Source organism: Vicugna pacos, chromosome 6, assembly GCF_048564905.1.
Source record: "Vicugna pacos chromosome 6, VicPac4, whole genome shotgun sequence".
Lineage (NCBI taxonomy): Eukaryota > Metazoa > Chordata > Mammalia > Artiodactyla > Camelidae > Vicugna > Vicugna pacos.
Window position 1 is genome coordinate 71,033,763 of NC_132992.1, and position 22,382 is coordinate 71,056,144.

The following is a 22,382-nucleotide window of genomic DNA, read 5'->3' on the forward strand; positions in this document are numbered from 1 at the left end:
CCTATCTGGCTGTTTTCAACCCCAGCATACCCACCTTACTGCATTAGCTGTCAGAGGGTGGCATCAACCTCCCTCCTGAGAACTGGATGGGGCTCTGGATTCTCCTGTTTGCTCCCTGTACCCTCAGAACTAAAGCAGATCTGATGCCTAGAGCAGTGTCTGACGATGGGGTTTTAAAAAACACCTGGATCTCAGTCCCTGGGGGAGTGAGGAATTAAAAGTGTGGACTCCTACTGATTCTTAGACGTTGGAGAGGCAGTATATGCCCATGAGCGAGTTACTCAACCTTGCTGTGCCTCACTTTCTCCACCTATAAAATGGGGATTTATAGTAATGCCTATAGTATAGTACCTTGCACATAGCAAGTGCTAAGTGAGCATTTGTCATTGGTAACAATGATGTCCAGTTTGGGAACCCCTGGGAATCCAATTCTTGTTTCCTAGGAGGAAGCTAACGCCTGAGGAGACTCTTGCTTGAGGTTACCCTCTAAAGACACTTTTGTCCCAAGACTGAAAAGGCCCTTTGGCCAGAGGCCAGGACTGAACCTAAATCCATAGGGAGATATTTTAGCTTCTGTTGGAAAAAATTAAGAAAAATGGTATGTCAATATTTATTGATTTGGAGAAGGTTTTATAAGTATAGTTAAATTATTGTTCTGTAGAAAAACTCTTTTCTTTATAATCTGCTTAGAAAGGCAGAAATACCTAAGCAGTGACCATATTTCTAGTATGATTTCCCCTCCCCAACCCCAACTTCATGCTGATTTTGAAGTTGACATTTGTTGAAATTATTTGTATTTTTTGGGTGCCATTTTCTATCTCAGATGCAAATGTGGAAAGAAATGAACAATGTTTGAATAAAGGGGGAAAACATTTTATGAGATTAGCTTTTCACATTCTGTACTGTTATAAGCTAACAATAGGCTCTAAAATTTTGAATATAAAATCTTCACCCTAAAAAAGAAATCAAGTGAAACATGAATAATTAAAAAAAATTAAATATCCATGTATTTATCCCCTGGGGGCAGGGGTCCGGTGTTTTGGTTTTTTGTTTGTTTGTTTGGGGGGCATGATTAGGTTTATTTATTTTTAATGGAGGTACTGGGGATTGAACCCAGGACCTCGTGCATGCCTAGCATGTACTTTACCACTGAGCTATACCTTCCCCACCAGGGGTCCTGTATTTTGGTGGAGAGTATCTTGTCTACCTTGATGCATGAAGTTGCTCCTCAAATATTTCTGAAGTCCAGCACTCAGGCCCTTGGGTGGCTCTTGGGCTCTGAGCATTCATCTCATATTTCAACTACTCCTACTGAATACTCTATCCTCACCTTAATCTCACCAAACACCCATCTGGGCTCATTCCCCTCTTCTCTACCAACCTGCTCTTCTCTCAGTATTTTTCACCCTGGTTGCTGCCAGAGCCATATTATCAGATGAACTGGCCATAAAGCTAGATGTCATCCTAGAGTTTTCTCCACCCCCCCATCTCCATCTCAGCAGGACTCTAGGAACATTGCAGGTTTCACATGGTTTCACACTGCCGGATTATCACAGGGAAGAGAATTTGATTGGTACAGGCCATCCTCATCCTTTCCTCTGAACACAGCTCTCATGCCAGGTCACATCTGAGGCCGCTCAAGTCTGGTCCAATCATCTGTGGCTGAGGTGCTGGATCAGCCTTGCTCACCAAAGGGGTCTGGCAGATGTCATAGGCTTCTATCCAGCAACCCAGGATAGGCTGAGGCTTGTGCTGTAAGCAAAGGACACAGAGCCATTTGGCCTCAACGTTTGTCCTTGCAAAGGTCTCAGTTTATGGGCAGCTGTGGTCTCACATAATATGCTAGAGGCTTTAATAAGGAATGCACAAGAAGTGCAGAGGGGTCAGAAGGAAGCATATGCTGACTTTGGTATCTCATAGCTCATCCTGACCCCCTCCCGACTTGTAGCTTCCGAGGGCCGCCTCTTCTCTAAGAAATGTAGGCTGCTGAGGGTCTCGGAAATGCCTCAGTTGCTCATTAGATAATGCTGGTCGCTGGTTGTAAAACACACCAGTTTGGTGGTTGTCACGGGAGGATGGGAAGCTGAGGGACAGGGGCCCTGACACAAGGCAGTTGTTAAGGAAGGCAGAGAAGCAATGCTTGGGGAGTGTGGGCCTTGGGAGTCTGCTGTGGCCCTGGGCGCTTTCTGCTCACCTCACTGGCCAGACTTCTAGCAGGAAGATTCTAGTATGATTTCCCCTCCCCAACCCAGGGTGCATATAGTGTGTCACTAGTAGGTTCCTAAATATTCCCATTATAGGTTTATCTCATGAAAGGGGAGGAGGAAGCTTTCAGGGAGATGAGAAGCAGCAGAAAGTAGGTTTAACAGTATAAAAAATTTTTTTTCCCATGGAAAATGACTTTGAAAATAGCATGAAATCCGCTTAACTCTAGTGGCTCCTCCCTGCCAGGCAGAGAGAGCTGGAAGGGGACTTAGATCGGAGGGCAGCCAGGAGGAGGTGGGACAGACAGCTGCTCACGTATGGCCCTCCACCTGAGGGGCCACCGGGGTGTCCAAGGACAGGAGGCTGCAGGTGGTCCTCCCCGATGCTTCACCGATGCCAGACAGCAGCCCCAGGATGCAGGCTGGTGGGAGGCCAGAGTCTGGGAGGAGGGAAAGCACAGAATGTGGGGAGTAGGGAGGCCTTTGGAGAGCACCTGAGTGCCTTTGTGTTCTGCCTGCCCCCAGCCCAGCCAGGCTCTGAGGGGTCACTGCCGTTCTGTGGCTTGTGTGTTGACAGTCAGCCAAACTCAGTTTCGATGCCTCCTGACTTTGGGCAGAGTTATCTGTTGTTATTTAAGACAGAATTGGGGATAGTGAGGGGGTAAAACTAGGCTGCACTGCAGTACCCAGGACAGGTGCTGGTGGCTGTGGAGTCCAGACCTCACCCCCGTAGGGGCAGGAGGGAGGCTGGTATCTTTCGGATATTCAGTACCTCATTTATTTATTCATTCATTCATTCAGTCCACATTTGTTGAGGCCTGGAGGTGAAGGAGAGGAAGGATACAAAGCTCGGTAAGACCTAGTGCCCCTTGGAGTTGTTTAGAAACATTGACTATATAACTGGTTCTGAATCCTTAGGTTTAAAGAGTCTTCGGGCCCCAGTAAGTGTAGTTTGCAATTGTGTGTCTTCCTTCAGAATCTTCGATGATAATTCTAATTCGTTTCATTAGGGAGATGAGGATAGAGCCCTTTTACAATGATAATTTGCCATTGAAAGACATCTCGATGCAATAAGGCTCTGGTTTTTAAAGTCAGTCTCTCCAACCAGGGGCTTGTTATAAGCTATAAGCTGTAACAGAGGGAGGCAGTGATGCAATGGGGCACCAGGAAGCAGCCTGCCTCTGCTTGAGGACTGGAGAAAGGTTTCTGGAAAAGCCTCTTAAAAGGCTCATAGGAGCACCCTGCGAGGGTGAGGAGGAAAGGAAGGAACTGAGGATAATGAAAGGCCTGGAGCTGGGAAAACCCCCAAGAGAGCAGGATTTTTGACACAACCACTTGGCCCCAGCACTTTGATGAGGCCCCAAACCAGATAAAATATCTGCTTCCTGAAAATTACTATGTCACATTGGTAGCCTGAAATTGGCCATGAGGTAGTATTTCCACCAAAAAAACTGGCAAATCCTAGAAATCAGCCAGAGGGGGTGGAGCACCCCTAGACTCTCTGTGACATCCCTGTGGTCTTTCCTCTCCCTGGAACACACTTCCCTAGATCTTTACAAAACTGGCTCTTGTCAAAGCTCTTCAAGTCAAAGTCATGTCACCTGTTCAGAAAGGCCCTCCTGGAACCCTTCCCTCATGTGGGCCCCGGTCACTATTACCACGTTCCTTCACAGCTGTCATCACCATCTGAAATAGTTGTTTTCTGGATCATTGTCTGTCTCCCCCACTGAATGCAAGCCCCCAGAGAGCAGGAACTCATCTGTCTGTTCACTGCTTTATCCCTCTGACCAGAACAGGGCCTGGCACATAGTCGGTGCACACAAATATTTATTGAATTAAGAAATGAGTGGGTTTGGAGTGGGAGGCTGAGTGTTTCCCCCTGGGCCCTGTGCCAGGGACCCCCTCTGTAAGTTGCAGTGGAAAGGCTGGTGCCAGGTACTGGTCTACTCTTGGCCAGACCACTCTGGGAATGAGAGGGAAGGAAGAGGAGGAGGAGGAAGGGGAGGAAGTCCCCTATTGGTTTGGTTGCTACTGCACTAGATGGGAATGGGCCAAACACATCAGTTCCCTGTCTTGAGGATAGGAGTGCAGATTTAACAAATAAAAATGAGATATCCAATTAAAATTTAATTTCAGATAAACAAATAATGTTTTAGCATAAGTATGTTCTATCCAATATTTGAGACATACTTATACTAAAAAAATTATTCATTGTTTATCTGAAATTCAGATTGAACTGAGTGTCCTGTAGGTTTTCTGGCAACCCTACTTGGAGAGTCTGCCATGATGTGCTGGTGAGTGCTCCCTCAGCCCTCTGGTCTCATTAATGTCCTCTCTCCTCCCAGCCAAGAGCTGTTGTCAGCTCTCTCAGGCTGTGGGAGGTGGCAGGAACCCCCTCTTTCTGGCTTGCCTTCTTGCTGTATCTTCACTTAGCAGAGAGAGGAGAGAGAGCTTTCCCAGGTTTCTTCTTATAGGGGCACTGATCCCATCCTGAAGGCTCATTTTCATGACCTAATTACTTCCCAGAGGCCCCACCTTCAAATACCATCACAGTGATGGTGAGGCTTCACCATATGAATTTTGGGAAGACACAATTCAGTCCATAGCACCACATGACCCAGAAAATCCACTCCTAGGTATATATACCCCAAAATTGAAAACATACTAAAACAGATACTTGTATGTATGTGAATATTCAAAGCAGTATTCACAACAGCCCAAAGGTGGAAGCGACCCAAGTATCTAGCAACAGATGAATGGATAAACACAATGTGGTACATCTATACAGTAGAATATTGTTCACCCATAAAAATGGATGAAGTTCTGATACATCAAACAACATGGTTGACCTTGAAAGCATGCTAAGTGAAATAAGCCAGTCACAAAAGGACAAGCATTCTGTGACCCCACTTATGTGAGGTATCTAGAATAGGTAAACTCACAGAGACAGAAAGTAAATTAGAAGTTAGCAGGGCTGGGGTAGGTGGGGATAATGCAGGGGAGTTAGTTATTGCTTAATGGTGCCTGAGTTTCTGTTTGGGGTGTTGAGTTTGGAAATAGGGGTGATGTTTTCACATCACTGTGAGTGTAATTAATGCCATTGAATTGTACACTTAAAATGATTAAAATGGAAAATATTACATTATATGTACATTTTACTACTAATAAATATTTGTTGAAGATATTATGTACTGATACATGTTACAATTTGAATATACCCCAAAAATATGCTAAATGACAGAAGCCATACACAAAAGGTTATCTATTGTATGATTCTTTTTATATAATATATCTAAAATAGGGACATAGGGACAAAAATGTAGGTTGATGGTTACCAGGGGAAGGGAGGAAGGGGAAACAGGGAGTGATTGCTTAATGGGTTCTGGGTATTCTTCTAGAGAGATGAAAAAGTTTTGAAGCTAGGGTGAGGTGGTGAACACTGTGAGTGCACTACATGCCACTCAACTGGACATTTTAAAACGGCCGTTTGCAGTGTGAGCTTCACCTCAACTTAAAAGAATATTGAGCAACCCTGTATGGGGCCCCTCCCCAACCCTGTGCCTCGTCCTCCCCTGGTCTACAGGGTGGGACTTCTATCCAGGAACTATAGAATCAGATTCAGTTCTTATTTCTAAGAACATGGCCCATCACCAACGGTAGCCCCTAAAAACCCTTCTCTGGGTCCTCAGGAGCTGCTGGGAAACAGGACCTCCTGACTGTCTCTTGCCTAATTCAGTGATACTTGGATTCATTCATTTATTATGTATCAATTGTGGATCAAATTAGGTCATGGCCTTTAGGTTGCACAAAACCTGCGTGGGTGAGGAGATGGGAACAGATCAGGTATACAAACAGACAATAATGGCATGCAACATTTACCCTGGAAGTCTGTGCTAAGTGGAAGGTGTGATTAAAAGTGCCTGGAGGGGAGAGGCGGCTTCTGAACGGTGAGGAGGAGGAAGAGGAGGGTGGGAGAGTTCCTGAGAGAGGAAAGGGTATCCTAGGAGCAAAATCACCTGGAATAAAGGGCTGTTGCCCAGTGCCCCTGGAAGTGGAGTGGTGTGGGCAGAGGATAAGACCAGAGCAGATGAGGGGCCAGGCTGTGGAGGGCAGGCAGGTGGGGGATTTGGGCACATCTCGTAGACCACAGTGGACTGTGATCTGGGGTGTCCCTCAGGGGCTGTGGGCCTGCCTTGAGGTTGTGTATAAAATTGCTTGTGCAGGTCTGCGTTTTTCTGGGGTGGGTCCTCAACTGCCATCATATTCTCAAAGGGGTCTGTGTCCCCAAGGAGGTTAAGAAGTTAACTGTTAGCCGAGCTGATTATTGTTGCTCTCCTCCGGCCCCCCTGCTTCTAGCCAGGTCTGATTCCTCTCCACTCCCCAGCCTGGTGCTGGTTCCAGGCTCCGGCTTACAGCCTGAACCACCTATCCACCCCCACCTCCTATCACCCCTCTCCATCCGTGGCTTCCAGGAGCTGTTCCCAGCAGTCTTCACCTTGGGCATATGGACAAGGAAATCTTTAGTGTGAATTCCTAAGAGCAGATTCACTAAGCGATTGTTCTTGTACTGTTGATGGCTACCTCTGTGTGCGTACTGCAGCGCCCAGGCCAGTACATGGTGGACTATTCGTTGAATAGAAATCTTAGATGTGGAGTTCTGAGCTGGAAAGGGCCTCAGAGGTCACTAGTTATTATTTCACATGTCTATGGTGGGTTCACAGATGCGCAAATGGGGGTCTCTGCCCTTGAGGCACTCACAGAGGAATAAGGAGGCATGTGTGAAACGGTTCCAGCCAGCCAGGTGCTTTAATGAGGGCACGTGTGAAATGCAGTAGGAGCATTTTATAGGTGTTGAAACTGAAGCTCTCAAGCCTAAGTGATCTTACCGTGGCCACCAGTGTGGACTGTGGGTCTCTTTCCCCCTTTAGACTACACGTTTTTGGGGAGTCAGGTTCTGTCACATCTGTTCTACATCTGTTGTGAGCCTGAGCTCCCCTCCCCCTGCAGTCAATCTGCACTAGTCATTATGACATACCAGCCTTGAAATTTGCATTTTTATACCTAATCTCATTTAAATATCCCAACACCCCTTAGGGTAGGTTGTTGCCACTTGACAGCAATGTTCCCCCGTCCCCCTCCTCCAGACCTGCTGCCTCCTTGCGGAACCCACGTTGACTCCATTCTGGCCTCTGGCTGGCAGTACTGCTTGGTGAGGTGTGACCAAGAAGGCCACCTCAGTGCCCCAGGCAGACAGTGTACCAGGTGGCTAAGGGTTTGACCTCTGGACCCAGGATCAAAGCTCAGATGCCAATGCCACCACTATTACCTATGTGACCGTGAGCAGTGAATTTTGCCTCATCTGAATGCATCATAGTGATAGTCTCTACTGCAGACAGCTTGAGGGTGAGAGTGAAAGATAAAGTCATCCAATGCCTAGACTGGTGCCTGGCCCACTGTGAGTGTCCAGAGATGGAGGCTGTTTTTGTGGGCCCAGCTACATTACTTTATATAGAATCATGGGATCAGGGCCTGGAACCTGCAAGCGCCTCTTTTGCTGTACTGTCCATATCTTTTTTTTTTATCTTAAAACTTTTTTCTTTTCATATGATTTTTAAAGGTTACTTTCCATTTACAGTTATAAAATATTGGTTATATTCCCTGTGTTGTACAATACATCCTTGAGTCATCTTACACACAGTGGCTTGTACCTCTCATTCCCTCACTGCTATGTTGTCCCTCTTCCCTTCCCCACTGATAATCACTAGTTTGTTCTCTATACCTGTGAGTCTGCTTCTTTTTTTGTTTTGTTCACTAGTTGTATTTTTTTTAGGTTCCACATATAAGTGATATCATACAGTATTTGTCTGTCTCTGTCTGAATTATTTCACTTAGCATAATGGCCTCCAAGGCCATCCATGTTGCTGCAAACGGCAAATTTTCATTTTGTTTCATGGCTGAGTAGTATTCCATTGTGTGTGTGTGTGTGTGTACACCACATCTTTATTCATTCATATTTTGGTGAACACTTAGGTTGCTTCCATATTTTGGCAATTGTAAATAATGCTTTTATGAACATTGGGGTGTATGTATCTTTTCCAATTAGTATTTTTGTTTTTGTTTTGGATATATACCTAGGAGTGGAATTCCTGAGTCAAATGAAAATTCTGTTTTCAGTTTTTTGAGTATCCTCTATATTGTTTTCCATAGTGGCTGCACCAATTTACATTCCCACCAACAGTGTACTAGGGTTCCTTTTTCTCCACATCCTTGCTAACATTTGTTATTTGTGTTCTTTTTGATCATGGCCATCCTGACAGGTGTGAGGTGATATCTCACTGTGGTTTTGATTTGCATTTCCCTGATGATTTGTGATGCTGAGCATCTTTTCATGTGCCAGTTGGCCATCTGCATTTCCTCTGGAAAAATATCTTCAGTTCTTCTGCCCATTTTTCACTTGGGTTGTTTGTGTTTTGATGTTGAGTTGTCTGAGCTGTTTATATAAATTGGATGTTAATCCCTTATTAGTCATATCATTTGCAAATATTTTCTCCCATTCAGTAGTTGTCTGTACTGTCCATATTTTATAGGCTTTTGTCTACCAAACATATTTTAGTCAGATAGTATGGTCTTATCATAGATTTGGAAAAGCTTTTAAAAATAGCTCATGGTATCAATGGACAAATGGATAAACAAATGTTGGTATATCCACATGATGGAATATTATTCAGCCATAAAAAGAAATAAGCACTGCTAAATGCTGCAGTGTGGATGCATCTTGAAAACTTCATGCTAACTGAAAGAAGCCAGACACAAATGGTCACATATTGTATGATTCCATTTATATGAAATGTTCATAATAGGTAAATCCTTAGGGAAAGAACTCAGCTTGGTGGTTGCCAGGGGCAGGAGGGGCAGGAGTGGAGAGCAGCTACTTAATGAGTATGGGGTTCATTTTGGGGGTGATGACAATGTTTTGGAACTAGATAGAGGTGGTGGTTGCACAACATTATAACGCACTATTTGCCCCTGAATTATTCACTTAAAATGGTTAATTTTATGTAATGAGAATTTCACCTCAATAAAAAAATAGCTCATGGCCCCCCGCCCCTCTGATGCTGTTAAGAACTCCAATTAAGACCCCAGTTAGAAACCAGCAATCCTTTCACGTTCACAAAGAAGAAGCCTTAGGAGGTGGGATGGAGAGAGGCTCTCCGAGGGTGACAGAGCTAGTCCCAGCTGGAATAGAGACAGAATGCAAGTCCCTCTCACAGAGCAGATCTTTATTGAGAACCAGTCCCTGTTCTAAGCACTGAGGCTTCAGTCAGCCATGAATAAGACCTAAAGTCCGTTTTCATGGAGTTCGCATTCTGATGGGGGAAGGCTGACAAACACACAGGTAATAAAATGTTGAGCAGGGAGAGAGTAGGAAGGAAGACAAAGCAGATAAACGGTAGGGGTGAGGCAGCTAGGAAGGGCCTCTAGGATAAAGTGACATTTGAGCAAGCAATGTAGAGCGAGTATCTGGAGAGCTTCTGGTGGAAGGACCAGGACCAGCAGATGCAGAGGTTTGGTGTTTTCAAGGACCAGGAAGGAGGCGGTCTCTGTTTGCCTCACTTCTGAAGAAGAGAGACTCATTCTGCTCTGGGGAACATGGTAGACTGTTCTATGCTTAACAGATACTCAGCCAATATTGAACTGATGCTCAATATTGGAAGTTGGGAGGCTGAGAAGAGTCTGGGACAGGGGTTGGAGCTACACAGGTTTCTGGCTGGTGGAGAGGTCAGGGCAGTTGCCATCTGCCCAACCTGGTGCCTGGCCCATGACCCCTGCAAGGGGAGCTCCTGGCGGCGGCTCCCTGAGGCTTCCTGAGTGAACTCCTGGTGGGTGGGGGAGTGGTGGTGTTCAAGTAGCTCTGAGTCAGGCAGCTCTGCCAGGATGATGGTCTTTAATTGGTTTCTCTGCGTGTGGAGTCCTCCATGTGCCACCCCAGGGAGGTGGTGCAGCTGGAGAGAACTGCTCATCACCTCTCCGCCTGCAGGCTTTGGTGGGGCGTGGAAGGAGTGGGGCTGGAGCTGGTAGGGGGGTTGGAGGGGACTCTGAGTTAAGGTGGGGCTCCCATGCTGAGCAAAGGGCTGGTACGTTCTGAGGTGATTTCTTGCTCGAACATCTAGACACAGCTCCTGTCCAAGTTGGGGAAGAGCATAAAATAAGAATTGTTTCAGGCATGAGTGGAGGCTGTTCCCTGATCCCTCATCATTATTTTACTTTCTGAATCACCCTTGCTGGGTCAATGGGGTTTGGGGTCCAGACGGTTATTTTAAGACTGAAAACTTGGCAATTAATTGTAAGGCTCCCCAATTTCCCAGCTAGTTAGGCAATTTACTTTATCTCTTTGAGCCTCGGTTTTCCATCTGTAAAATATGGGTTATACAAAAAGAATGAGCCCAGTAGCCGGCACATGGGGGCACTCGGCAGTCCAAGCCTAAACCCTGAAGTTGCCTTTCAGTTTCTATCTGAGGTTGAGAAGATCCCTGCTTCACCCCACCTGAGCAAGCAGCTCTCCATGGGGACTTCTGACTCCAGTGCCATTTCTCCTAGCTCCCTTTGGCAACACACAGGTCACCTGCTTGGGCAGGGTGGCAGCTGACCTGTCCCCCAGGCATGGGGCAGCATTTTGGGGAAAGGTGTAGAAGCAAGGACCTGCCTTCGTGCCACAGAGCCATGCTTCCTGTGTCTCTAGCTGGATACCTGCCACCACCCCAACCCCATGCATGAACCCCTCCCCAGGTCCTGGTGGTCTTGTTTTCCAAGATTCCTGCTCCCTCTCTAGGGACCTGAATAAGCTGTGGATTCCTATGGCTCTGCCCTCACCCCTCATAGGCCACGCAGAAGAGGGCCAGAGACTATTCTTGGTCTTCTCCATCCACCAGGTGGCTTGAAAGTTGCTGGGCATGTTTACTGGGCTTCTTGGGTTACAGGGAGCAAATATTCCTTAAAATATGTTGATGGTTAAACATGTGGTCCTCTCTCCATGACCCTAAACCCTGCCCAGTATCATTTAGGGAAGGGAAAAGGAAAGAATCAATGGGAAAATTTGGGGGGCAGAAATGTGACTCTGGTGACATCAGACTTGGGCAAGATAGGGTAATGATCCAGGCATTTTGGGGGGAACCTCCATACTGTTTTCCATAGTGGATGCATCAATTTACATTCCTACCAACAGTGTCCTAGGCTTCTGTTTTCTCCACATTCTCGCTAACATTTGTTATTTGTGGTCTTTTTGATGATAGCCATTCTGACAGGTGTGAGGTGATATAGCATTGTGGTTTTGATTTGCATGACAGTGAATTTGTTTTTGTTTGCTGAAGTTGTCATCTACCTGGGCATTGGGGTTACAGTGGAGGGAGACAGACATTAATCTACTACTCAGAGAAATAAATATTCAATTGCAATGGGGATCTGGGCTTTGATAAAAGGGAATGTGGGGCTTGGGGAATGCACAGTTCTGGGAATAGACCCAGCCAGGCTGGTGACAGAGGGCTTCCTGGAGAAAGTGATTTCAGAACCGAGATTTAGAGGGTGAATAGGAGTTAATTAGTCCAAGAAGGGAGGAAGCATTTCAAGTAGAGGGGCTAGCAGAGACCCTGCACGTGTGAAGGGCTGACTCTACCAGATTTGCCTTCAGAAAATTCACTTTCGATAAAGAGAGGTCATTTGGGAGGCTTTTTTTCCCCAATTAAAATCATCTTTGAAAAGAGACTGAACAGATTTATAATAGTATTAGAGTATTTCTTTAGCATAGTAATTATTACTTTTCCCAATCTTTTAAAAAATTATGGTAAAAAAGCTACATAACATTAAATTTACCATTTTTCCATTTTTAAGTGTACAGTTCAGTAGTGTTAAGTATATTGACAATGTAGTGCAACTGATCTCCAGAACATTTTCATCTTGCAAAACTGAACCTCTGTCCCATTAACTAATAACTCCCCATTTCCACTTCTCCACAGCCCCTGGCAACCACCACTCTGCTTTCTGTTTCTGTGAATTTGTTCTAGGTACCTCCCAGAAGTGGAATCATATGGGATTTGTCTCTTTGTGACTGGCTTTTTTCACTTAGCGTAATATCCTCAAGTTGTAGCAGGTGACAAGACATCTAGGAGGCTTTTGCAGGACGCTGAGTGAGAGCTGATGGGGGCTGGGACTAGGGCTTGGCAACGAAGAGGCGAGAAGTGGATGGGATCAGGGAGATTGAGGAGAGGTGGACTCACAAGATTCCGTTAAGGATGGGAAGGTGGTAAGGTCAGGTGAGGCGGTGCTCCTGCTTTTGGCCTTGGACTTCAGAGGGGGCTGTGGCCAGTCCAGTGGCACTCAGACTTGTGGGCTTCTTTGGAGGATGGGGGTGGGGCGTGATGCAGGGGCTGAGTTGTGAGCAGAGGAAACTGAGAAAGAATCTCTTTACTGTCCTCAGCCCAGAGCCTCGTGGGGACCAGAGGGGACAAGGAACCAGCAGCCACTCTGGCTTCTTGGCCACCTTGTTTATATCTTCCTACAGAGCACAGATCTTGCTGCATCGGAAGGATGGGTCTCTATGGCATCCCAGATGGAAGGCAGGAGGACACATCTAAGAGTTCTGCCCTCTGTCCCTCCCTATTCATAAACCATGAGGCTGAGCACTGCAAGGGTCCACCCTGCTGTCCCTGGTTTGTTTCATTCTCCTTGGAATGGTATAGCCCTTCTGGCACAGAGACCCTCCTCGCTACTCCCATCTCCCCCAAGAAGTGGTTGTTTTCCCCTCTGAGAGATAAATTGCCTAGGAAAGAATCTTGACCCTGATCCTCTTCAGCTCTGTAGCAAGTCATTTTTTCCCCCAGTGATATGCTCGGAGAGCCCAGGTTGAACGTTTACAGAGAGCAGACAGGGCACCAGACCCAGCGAGGCCAAGACAGAAGCGGGCCCCCCCTCGGAGGAGCAAAGGGCTGTAGATGTGGCCATGATATCAGTGTAAACAGGTGTAGTGGTGGCTCATGAAAAAAGGTGGTTAGTTCCACTTGGTTTTGGTGTGAGGCAGTGGGAAAGAGTTGTCAGAAAGCGCTAGAGAAGATGTGATTTTCCAGGACTGTGTCTTGGAAGATTTCTATCAGCTTGGATGAAAAATTCAGGAAGTGGATCAGACATGGGAATTCCCAGCAGGGAGACACCCGAAACAGGCTCGTGCATTCAGCTTGTTATCAGCAGGCATCTGCCGAGAGAAGTCAGCTGGGTCTCCACACACCACGATGTGGCTTTAGTCTCTCTGGCTGTAGAAGGGGTGGGGGTGGAGGGAGGTGAGGAACTTCCAGCAGAGAAGCCATTAGGGTGGTGGTCAACTGGAGATAAGTAAAAATATTTTCCATATAACACTTACTTGACCCCCAGTGCTGTTGTAGAAGCCATACATGTATGAATTTATGTAATAATCACATGAACCCTACACAGTAGTCACCACCATGGTGTCCATTTTCCAGGTGGGAAAACACCCAGAGTTGCACAGAGCAGGGGATAGGATTTGAACCAGGCAGTCTGGCTCTAGACTCTGTGCTTTCAACCACTGTGTTAGGCTGTGTCTCCCAGCCAGCTCTGAGCAGAAGCATTAGGAGACCAAGGAGGGAAAATGGCCTGGAGCGGGCCTCCGATGAGATGTGGGTGGAAGCGAGGGTGAAGCCATGACAGGTGCCCAGATGCTGTGGTACCATTCACTGAGCTGCCTTCACTGAAATGTGGAACCAGGAAGAAAGAGAGTCTTGCTGGCCTCGTTCTCTCTATCTGTAAAATGGGGACAGGAATACCCATCTCAATGGTATAGAGCCTGCATGGAGGTCATTTATATGCACTAAAGGTGCTCTGTCAACATAGCTTGCCTCTGCCGCCTCCTTCCTGGCCCTGCCCACTATTGCAAATGTGCCTGTTGTCCCCTCTGTCCCCTTCCTGGCCACCTCTGGGGGCACCCTGCCCTCTGGGAATTTCTTTCTCTGTCATTTTCTCATGGAGCTAGAAGTGGCTTTGAAGCCTGCCCGGCTCTTTAGAGAGAGAGAGGTAAGAGTAGTTCAAGGGATGTAGGTTGGAAGTATTTGAAAATGCAGATGGGCCACACGAGTACCTTTTATTTCTGTTCAGAACATCTGCGTGTCTCTATGGTCCCCCTACGCCCCAGAGTAATACCTCCCCTCACCCCGTTGCAGAGAGGATGTGAGAGCGCCCACAGTGGGAGGGGGGCTGCTGTGAGCTCGGGGCAAGGGAGGCTAGGCAAAGCTGTCACCCACCCGCCCCACCCTGCCATGCCACCAAAATAGAAGGGCCAAGGGGTCAGCCCCAGGGAGGGGCTGGCAGGGAGAGCCTTTGAAGCAGGAAACAGCCTGGGAGGGAGGCTGAGGGAAGCAGTTTGTTAATATTCACAGCGGAGGCAGCAGTCTTCTCTAGGTTTTCAGTGTTTCCGCAGCAGGCAGAGACATCAGCAACCTCGCTCAGCAACGCCAGGGCCTGGGAGGCGAGGCCTGGGTTTGGCTCATAAATCCCTGGGTGACATTGGGCATCTCACCTCCATCTCTGGGCCTTGGTTGTCTTTTTTGTAGCATCAGGGACTGTGATTAGATCACCTTCCAGGTTCTTCTCTGCTGTAGCATTTGGGATTCACATCCTCAACAACTTGGCCACTGACCCCTGCCTCGGCAAACCCCCTTTCCATCCTCTGCGTGGCACTCAGGCTTGGCTAGACCCAGGAAATGTGCTAGGAATGTCTCCGGACCAGCAGGGATGCAAAGGCAGACTGAGGAATGGTGGGCCTGACTAGAGCCCGCTCCCCGGGAGCATCCTCAGGAGAGGGGCTGTGGGCACATATATGATGTCTTAGTGGGACATCTGAGGTATTTAACAGTCAGGGCAGCTCAGGCAGGGACTGATGCACTTGGGGGAGGGGGCGGCTATGTGCTGTTAACCCTTTGGGGGATGGCTGAGTGTCCTGGGGGGAGTGGCCAGGGAGGTGGGAAAGGGAAATACTTGGGGGGCTTGGGGCAGGGCCTGTTTATCAACTGTTAGGAAAATATTTCAGCATTTTGACAACCCGTGTGACTGTATCAATGACCCACTGTCTCTCAACCCTGTCTGTGGGGAGGGAGGGACACGGAAGACTGCTGGGCCACTGGGAGCTGATTTCTAGCCATTTCCACCACTCAGTGTAGATGGCGGGTTACTGTTCCCACTTGGCCCTGTGTCCCAAACCCCCCTGGCCTGCCACCTCAAGGATACCCCCTCTCCTCCTGCCCTTGGGTACAGTGAAGGGGGTCTTCCACTCCCAACTCCTTTCTACCCAGCATCTTAGCCCAGCAGCTGCCCTGGACCACTCGGCTTCTGCTTCTTTTCTGTCTGCCTCACTCAGCCATCCTCCCTCCTTGACTCAGGGCCTGTTTGGTCCCCACCCTCAAATCCCCCATCCCCCAGGTGATGACCTTTCCCATCTCATTCTGCCTGGCCAATGGGGGAGAAAGTTGAGCTGGGGTTGCAGGCTGGGGTTAGGGGGAGCAGGTGCAATTTAAGGGCAGCTGGTGGAGGAAGATCCCGGATACCTGGTAGAGGGCCCCAGCTCTACCCACTGCCCCAACTTCCCTATGCAGCAATTTCAGTTTCTATTTTAAACAGTTTGGGTTGGTTGCTTCCCTGCCTTCCTGCTGGGTGTTTATAGTGAGGAAAATAATTGGTAATATCTGCACAGATGTGCTGGCACTGCAGCTCATCACAGGCACCTATACCCAGGGGACCCTCCCTGCCCCAGCTTCTCTCTGCCAGCCTGAGGAACCAGCAGAAGGGGGGAAACCGCAAGCCCCCTGCCTCCCTGGAGCCTCAGGCAGTGAGGCACAGGCAGAGCTGGGAAGCAGGAGGTCAAAAGTGCCCCAGGCATGCCCAGAGGCAGGCCTCAGCATGACAGGGAGGGGGCCCTTCCTGAGCGGCAGGGACTGACCAGGAGAAGCCCAGGCTCCACAGGCTGGGCCCTTCTGAGGGGGCTGGGGAGGGAAGCCCCTAGGGGCTCCGTTTTTGATTCCATTTTCTCCTGCAGAGCCTGAATTTGCAGCTCGGGGTAGGGGAGGCAGGTGAGGAGCGTGAGGAGCAGGACGAGGGTTGAACATAGGAAGCCATTTGGCTTTTCTCCCTTCTCTCAAGGCCTTGAGCAGCATTCTGGAGGGCTGGGGAGGGAATGGGAGCTGTGGGGGCTGTGAGGCATCCTGCCCAGCCTGAGCAGGGCCTGGACTGGAGTGCATGCTGCCCATGGCCCACTCCAGGGCCCAGACAGGCTGGGGATCGGGAGACTGCAATGCAGGCGGGGCTGGGTGGGGCTCCTCAGCCACCGTGTCTCCTGTTTCACCCCGGCACGTGCATGTACTGCACGTGTGGACACATGCAAGTGTGTGCACGCAGCATCTGTGCATGTGTGCACGGAGTGCGTGGCTGTGTGCCTGTGCCCGTGTGTATATGTGTAGGTGCGGGCAGGTATATGCTGCATAGACATGTCCATGTGTGCGTGTCTGTGTCTTGGTTTGGGTTCCCCCGGAAGCTGACTCTGAGACTAGGGTTCCATTGTAGGTGGTTTATTGGGAGCTGATCCCAGGAAGCATGGCGGGGAAGTGAAAAAGAAAATTGGGAGAGAAAGACAGCCAGTGAGAGACATGCTCTTAAGCAAATCACCACTGCAGGCAACTGAAGCTGTCTCACTGGGAACCCTGAGAGTGTGTCAAACATGACTAGTGTCCTCCCATCCAGAGGGGCAGGGAATCTGGGTATTTGTCCACCAGCTCCCATCCGTCAGTGGTTGAAGGCACTTTTGGCTTGTACTGCCTGTGGGTCAAGGGTCAGATTCGAGTGGCCAGGAAGGAGCCCTCAGTGTGGGGTGGTAATGCCGAGGGGATCTAGGTGGCACCACTGAGCCTGCGCTTCTGCTGCTGCGCGGTGGGTGCGGTGGGTGCGGTGGGTGCGGTGGTTGCTGTGCTGTGCTGCTCAGGCCCCCTCAGGAACGACGGGCTGAGTCCTCCAGTTGTTGCAGGTGCTGTCAGTAAACAGTCTTCTGGGCAAACCTACCTTGGAAACTGTCCCATCTGAAGAAAGCCACCATGCCTGACGTCACACTCCTTTTCTGAGTGGCCCACGTCCAGTGACTGACTGATAAACAGGTATAAAAGCCTGATCCTTTGTCCCCACTTAGGTTAACTCTGAAGGGCATCTTGGCGCTAGTTCCCACCTTGGGTTGGCTCAGACTGTCATTTGGGCCTGCATCACAGCCTGGCCTCCCCACTGTTGAGCTCTGCCTTCTGTTCCCTTCCTTAAATGCTATCCCAAGAGCAGCCTTAATGTACCGCACTAATCTCTCTGAGTAGTACCCAGCCCACACAGTATGTGTGTGTGTGCGTAGTTCTGTCTTACAAGTAGGCACATATGGGTGTGGGTGTGTTAAGGCCCTTCATGCAGTGACCTAGAGGCCGGGCTGGTCCCTCTGCCAGCCCAGGCAGGCTCGTAGGGGCCCGGGACCGAGAGGCTATTGGGGATTTCGTGTTGAGGCTGGGGTCTGAGGTAGGCAGAGATGGTTTCTTTCGCACACCACCTGTGAGCAGCCCCCAGTAGGGAGATATGAGGGACTCGAGAGAGGCCATCAGGGGACTGGGGCTCCTCGGTGCTCCAGGCAGCTCAGTAAAGCCTCAGTCACCCTGGCTCACATCCCTTCCTCCTGACTTCCAAGGCTCTTAAGTCTAGAAGGGCTCTTTCTTCAGCATGGACCTTGCCTTGCCTTGCAGAATCAAATAGATGCCATCACCCTGCATCCAGGCTACTCCAAGCACAGAAGTCCTCCAAGCCAGAGTGCCTACTCCTCCTCCTAAGACCTGGATGTGGGCATGTCCTGTCAAGAAGGCTCCTGGGGGCCAGGAGGGCTTGAGGATGGAGGTCAGCCTTGCAGAAAGAATGGAACACAGTTGAGGTGGAGGCAGGCAAAGGACAGTAAGAGGCCCAGCGGGCACCAGGTGCTACAGAAATGTTTATTACAAGGATAAATATATACAATAATGGGACATTAAAACTGCTGATCCTGGGCCTGTGAGACCAGGGGGTACAGGGAGTGGAGGGCTGGGTAACTCCTAGGGTTGGGGAGATGGTGGGACAAGATGGTGGATCCATAGCTCCAAGCTCTGGATGGGGCCTGGGAATGACCAGATCCCCAGATTGTGCAAAATGAGATCCTATAGCTTGAACCCCAATGAACCTGCCCTCCCGATGCGCTTCCCTCTTGCCTGCCTGGATGTTCCCTAGTGGCTGAGGATGTTGAGTGCAGCTCTGAGCAGGGGTGCCAGTGAAGAAGCTTCAAGGCTGAGCAGGAGTCCACTGCTGACCTCCGAGGAATCAGAGGTCAGAAACCTCATTGGCCTTTGAGAGGAAGGCCTGACCTTCTTCTCCTTTGAGTTTGGCTCCAGCCTGGATGCTGTAGGCATAATCCAAATAGCTTGGAACGCCCCTCCTTGGGAGGTTTCTGCCATATCCCTACCCACGAATACTAAGTTATCCCTTAGTATCCCTTAGATACATTCTCCTCACTCTTGCTCACCTCCTCTAGGAAGCCTTCCTGGGCTGCTCAGCTGCCATGCCAAGCCTGTGTCCCTTCCGTCATCTACTCTCACTGCTCAGGATGAGCGCTGCATTCCCACAGGGCTGGACTGAGGGCCCTGCTCTTAGTGGCTGCTGGGCTGATGGCACTCTCTCGCTGTCTACTTGGGATGGTGCCAGCTCAGAGAACCCCAAGAGGAGCCCAGGAAAAGATGATGGGGGCAGGGAACAGGGGCAGAGTGGGGAGCTCTGTGTGGTCCCGCAATATTTCAGGGCCCTCCTGGCTCTCTATCTCGTCTGCCTTTCGTCCCTGCACAGAGAAGCTCCAAGAACCTACCCTTGGTGCAAAGTTTACATGCCTGAGACACCCCTTCTTTACCTAGAATCTACACTGTCTTACAAGCCCACAGGAGATATGAGCCCCCTCCAGAATCAGAAAGACCAAAGGATCCCTATGTTTCTGTGTATTTCCCTCTTGGCTGGCCGAGGCCTGGTCATCATGGGCCAGAGTTGGGGAAGTTCAGGTGGTCCCCTGGTGGAGACTCCTCTGGGCTGAAAGGACTGGGTCAGGTCCTCTGCCCCCTACGCAGCCCTTTCCTTCCCTGTAATCTGTTCTTTCTCTGAGGAGAGGTTAGGTAGTGGGCTGCCTGTAGGGCAGACCCTTTAGGGAATGAGCAGAATGGGGTGAGCTCCCAGCCAGAGGCAGGGTCTGCTTGAAGGGCCTGGTGGGCAGCCTACCCTCTCCTGCTTCCCAACATGGCCTGGCCTGGAGAGGGTGCCCTTGGCCCTGCTCTGGGCTGGTTGCAATGGGTAAGAATTGAAGGTTTTGCCCCGGAGGCTGCAGACTGGGAGGCCTCCTCCCGACAAGCCACCCTCATCGGTTGTCTGCAGGGGCCAGGGCTTCCCAGAGAGTCTGCAACCCCGAGCCCCCCACCTCCTCGTGCAGAGTGGTGGGGTCAGGACGCCAGGCCTTCCTGGCCACTAGCTATGGCCATTCTGGGACATGTAAGCTGCCAGAGCCACCACCACGGCCACATAAAGACCAGTTCCTACGGCGATGGAGAGTGTGGCCAGGAAGAGGGCCCGGCGGGAGGTGGTGCTGGCCAAGCGGAAGTCCCCCTTAGAGATGGCCTTGCTGGTCTAGGGAGAGAGAGACACTGATGAAAGGGAGCATCACCACGGCCAGCAAAACAGCCCCAGCCCGCCAGGCCCCTGGCCCCAGGCCCCTCAGGGGAGGGGAGAGGCCAGAGCAGAAGCCCTGGGCCCCACTGGCTCTTACCCCCTGGGAGAAGTAGAAGGCGGCAATGCCCAGTGGCCAGAAGCAGCAGAGCATGGAGAAGATAGTGAGACCCAAGTGGTCCCTGGGAGGCAGCGTAAGGAAGTTGTCTTCACTTTCACTCTCTGTCGAGGTTGCGTCACTCTGTAAAACATGAGTGGGCTTCTGTGACCTGGCCTAGGATCACCCACTGGCAGTGAGTCTCATCTGCCATTAGTGGGAGTGTGGGCTGGACCCAGCACTCTCTGCCAAAAGCCTTGACAACGGCCCAATGCTTCCACCCTTAGGAATTTACTACCAGGAAAGAATACAAGTATACACATACAGGAATGTTCATCATAGGAGAGTGATTGTGAAGGATTAGAAAAAAATTTCAGTGCCCAATGACTAGGCGAGTGAGTTAGTAAGTGATAGAAGAATTTACAGTGGGATACTATGTAACCCTTAAAAACCACCTTGAAGAAAAAAGTTACGTGGAGCAATACGGAAATTTGCTGCTTAAAGAGGAGCATTTGGTAATAGAACTATGTATAGCAACATCTCTTTTGGAGAGTAGGGTAGGAAAAAAAATATGAATAAAAAAGGCTAGAGGATCATCCACTGAAATAATAGTGATCTCGGAGTGGTTTTCTGTATTGAGTTTAAATTACTTATATAATTAAAAAACAAAAGAACAACATGAATTTCCTCAAAGACTAAATGTCCATCAATGGATGGATGAATGGATAAACACAATGTGACCGATGTATCTACATCTATATGCACAATGGAATACTATTCAGCCATAAAAAGAAAGAAATCCTGCCATTTGTGACAACATGATTCTTGCTGCTTTATGCTAAACAAGTCAGAGAACAACAAATGCCATATGACTTCACTTATATGTGGGATCTAAAGAAGCTGAACTCATTGAAACAGAGAGTAGATTGGTGGTTGCTAGGGGCTGGGGAGTGGGGGAAATGAGGAGACGTTAATGAGTACAAACTTCGAGTTATAAGAGGAATAAGTTCTGGGGATCTAACGTACAGCATGGTGTCTGTTAACAGTAATGTATTGCATACTTGAAAGTTTCTAAGAGAGTCGATCTTAAATGTTTTCACTGTAACAACAACAGCAAAATGGTAATTTCGTGAGGTGAAGGACGTGTTAACTAACCTTATCGTGGTAAACTTTTGCAATATGTACGTGAATCAAATCATCACATTGTATACCTTAAACTTACAAGTTACATATCAATTGTATCTCAATAAAGCTGGAGAAAAACAAGAACAAAAATGCTATTAAAATTAAAGAGTCATAATCTTTGAAAATTGTGAATCACTATGTTGTACACCTGAAACTTATATAATATTGTAAATCAATTATACTTCAATAGAAAGATACTCTAAAAAAAATCCTAATGCAATAAACATTAAAAAAAAATTTAGTCAGCCCAAGCTAGTGTTTCTCGAAGTGTGGACAGCACCTGTGTCAGAAGTGCCTTTTCTTTGATGACATGCAGATTCATGGGCCTGAGCCAGGCCTATGGAATCTCAACACCCAGAGGCGGGCCTGAGAATCTGCATTTTAAACACATGGACTCACCTCCTCCTCCTCCTGGTCATCCTCTTGGCCTTGCAACTCCTCTTGAACCCCATAGGACACAGTCTGGATGGTGACATCCTCTTCTGCTGGGCCAGCGTCCGTGGACTGCTCCGTAGGCCCAGCCTGGGGCTCCCTGCTCTCTGTGAAGCTGGTCTCACAGCTGCCTGCCCTGGGCTCCTTGACCTTGTCCCTCCCTAGGAGGCAGCTGGGCCTGTACCAGGCCTCCACAGCCAGCTGCAGGGACCCTGGGTCCAGGAGCTGGTGGGCATGAGCAGGGCCAGCACTGCCCAGGAGGTAGGAGTAGATCTTCTCCTGGCACGGCCAGGGGGGAGAAGCCTCGGGGTAGGGGTAGGAGCCGGGGAGGTGTGCGGGGTTCCGAGGCAGCAGTGGATTCTGTAGCTCACTCAGACTCTCCATGGTTCTGGGGGCAGCTCTGGGGAGGGGAACCCCAGAGCCCCGAGACTTGATGGCCAGCTGAGCAGTCCTCAGAGAGCCTGCTGGGAGAGCAAGACAGACTGATGCTGGAGGCAGGGCTGGAAGTGGTCAAGAGCACAGGCTCTGTGGTCTGACCTGCCTCAGACCCCGCCTTTACCACCAGCCAACCTCGGGGCCTCGAGCTGGCTGCTCAACTTCTCAGAGCCTCCGTTTCTTTGTCTGTGAATCAGGGAGAGCAGCAGTACTTACCTCATAGAGCTGCTTCA

General features: G+C 49.3%; 1 protein-coding gene and 1 long non-coding RNA gene across 2 annotated transcripts; one reads left to right on the plus strand and one right to left on the minus strand.

Annotated features, from left to right (window-relative positions):
* Positions 1-6,067: 6,067 nt before the first annotated feature.
* LOC140697151 (uncharacterized) lies at positions 6,068-18,211 on the plus strand. The gene is made up of 3 exons (XR_012073990.1): positions 6,068-6,151; positions 17,275-17,401; positions 18,020-18,211. It is a non-coding gene; the product is annotated as an uncharacterized lncRNA (long non-coding RNA).
* Positions 18,212-19,802: 1,591 nt separating this feature from the next.
* Positions 19,803-22,098, minus strand: SYNDIG1L (synapse differentiation inducing 1 like). The gene is made up of 3 exons (XM_006206068.4): positions 21,682-22,098; positions 20,101-20,241; positions 19,803-19,961 (listed from the first exon to the last, which is right to left on the minus strand). The coding sequence occupies exons 1-3, from the start codon at positions 22,096-22,098 to the stop codon at positions 19,803-19,805; spliced, it is 717 nt and encodes a 238-aa protein (XP_006206130.2).
* Between the last annotated feature and the right edge of the window lie 284 nt (positions 22,099-22,382).

Bases quoted from the DNA above. Each gene is read 5' to 3' on its own strand.
- SYNDIG1L (XM_006206068.4), bottom strand. From the start codon at position 22,098: ATGGAGAGTCTGAGTGAGCTACAGAATCCACTGCTGCCTCGGAACCCC. The intron at 20,242-21,681 runs GTGAGTCCATGT...CATGTTTTACAG, and splicing joins ATGACCAGGAGGAGGAGGAG to AGTGACGCAACCTCGACAGA. The intron at 19,962-20,100 runs GTAAGAGCCAGT...CTCTCTCCCTAG, and splicing joins CCTTCTACTTCTCCCAGGGG to ACCAGCAAGGCCATCTCTAA.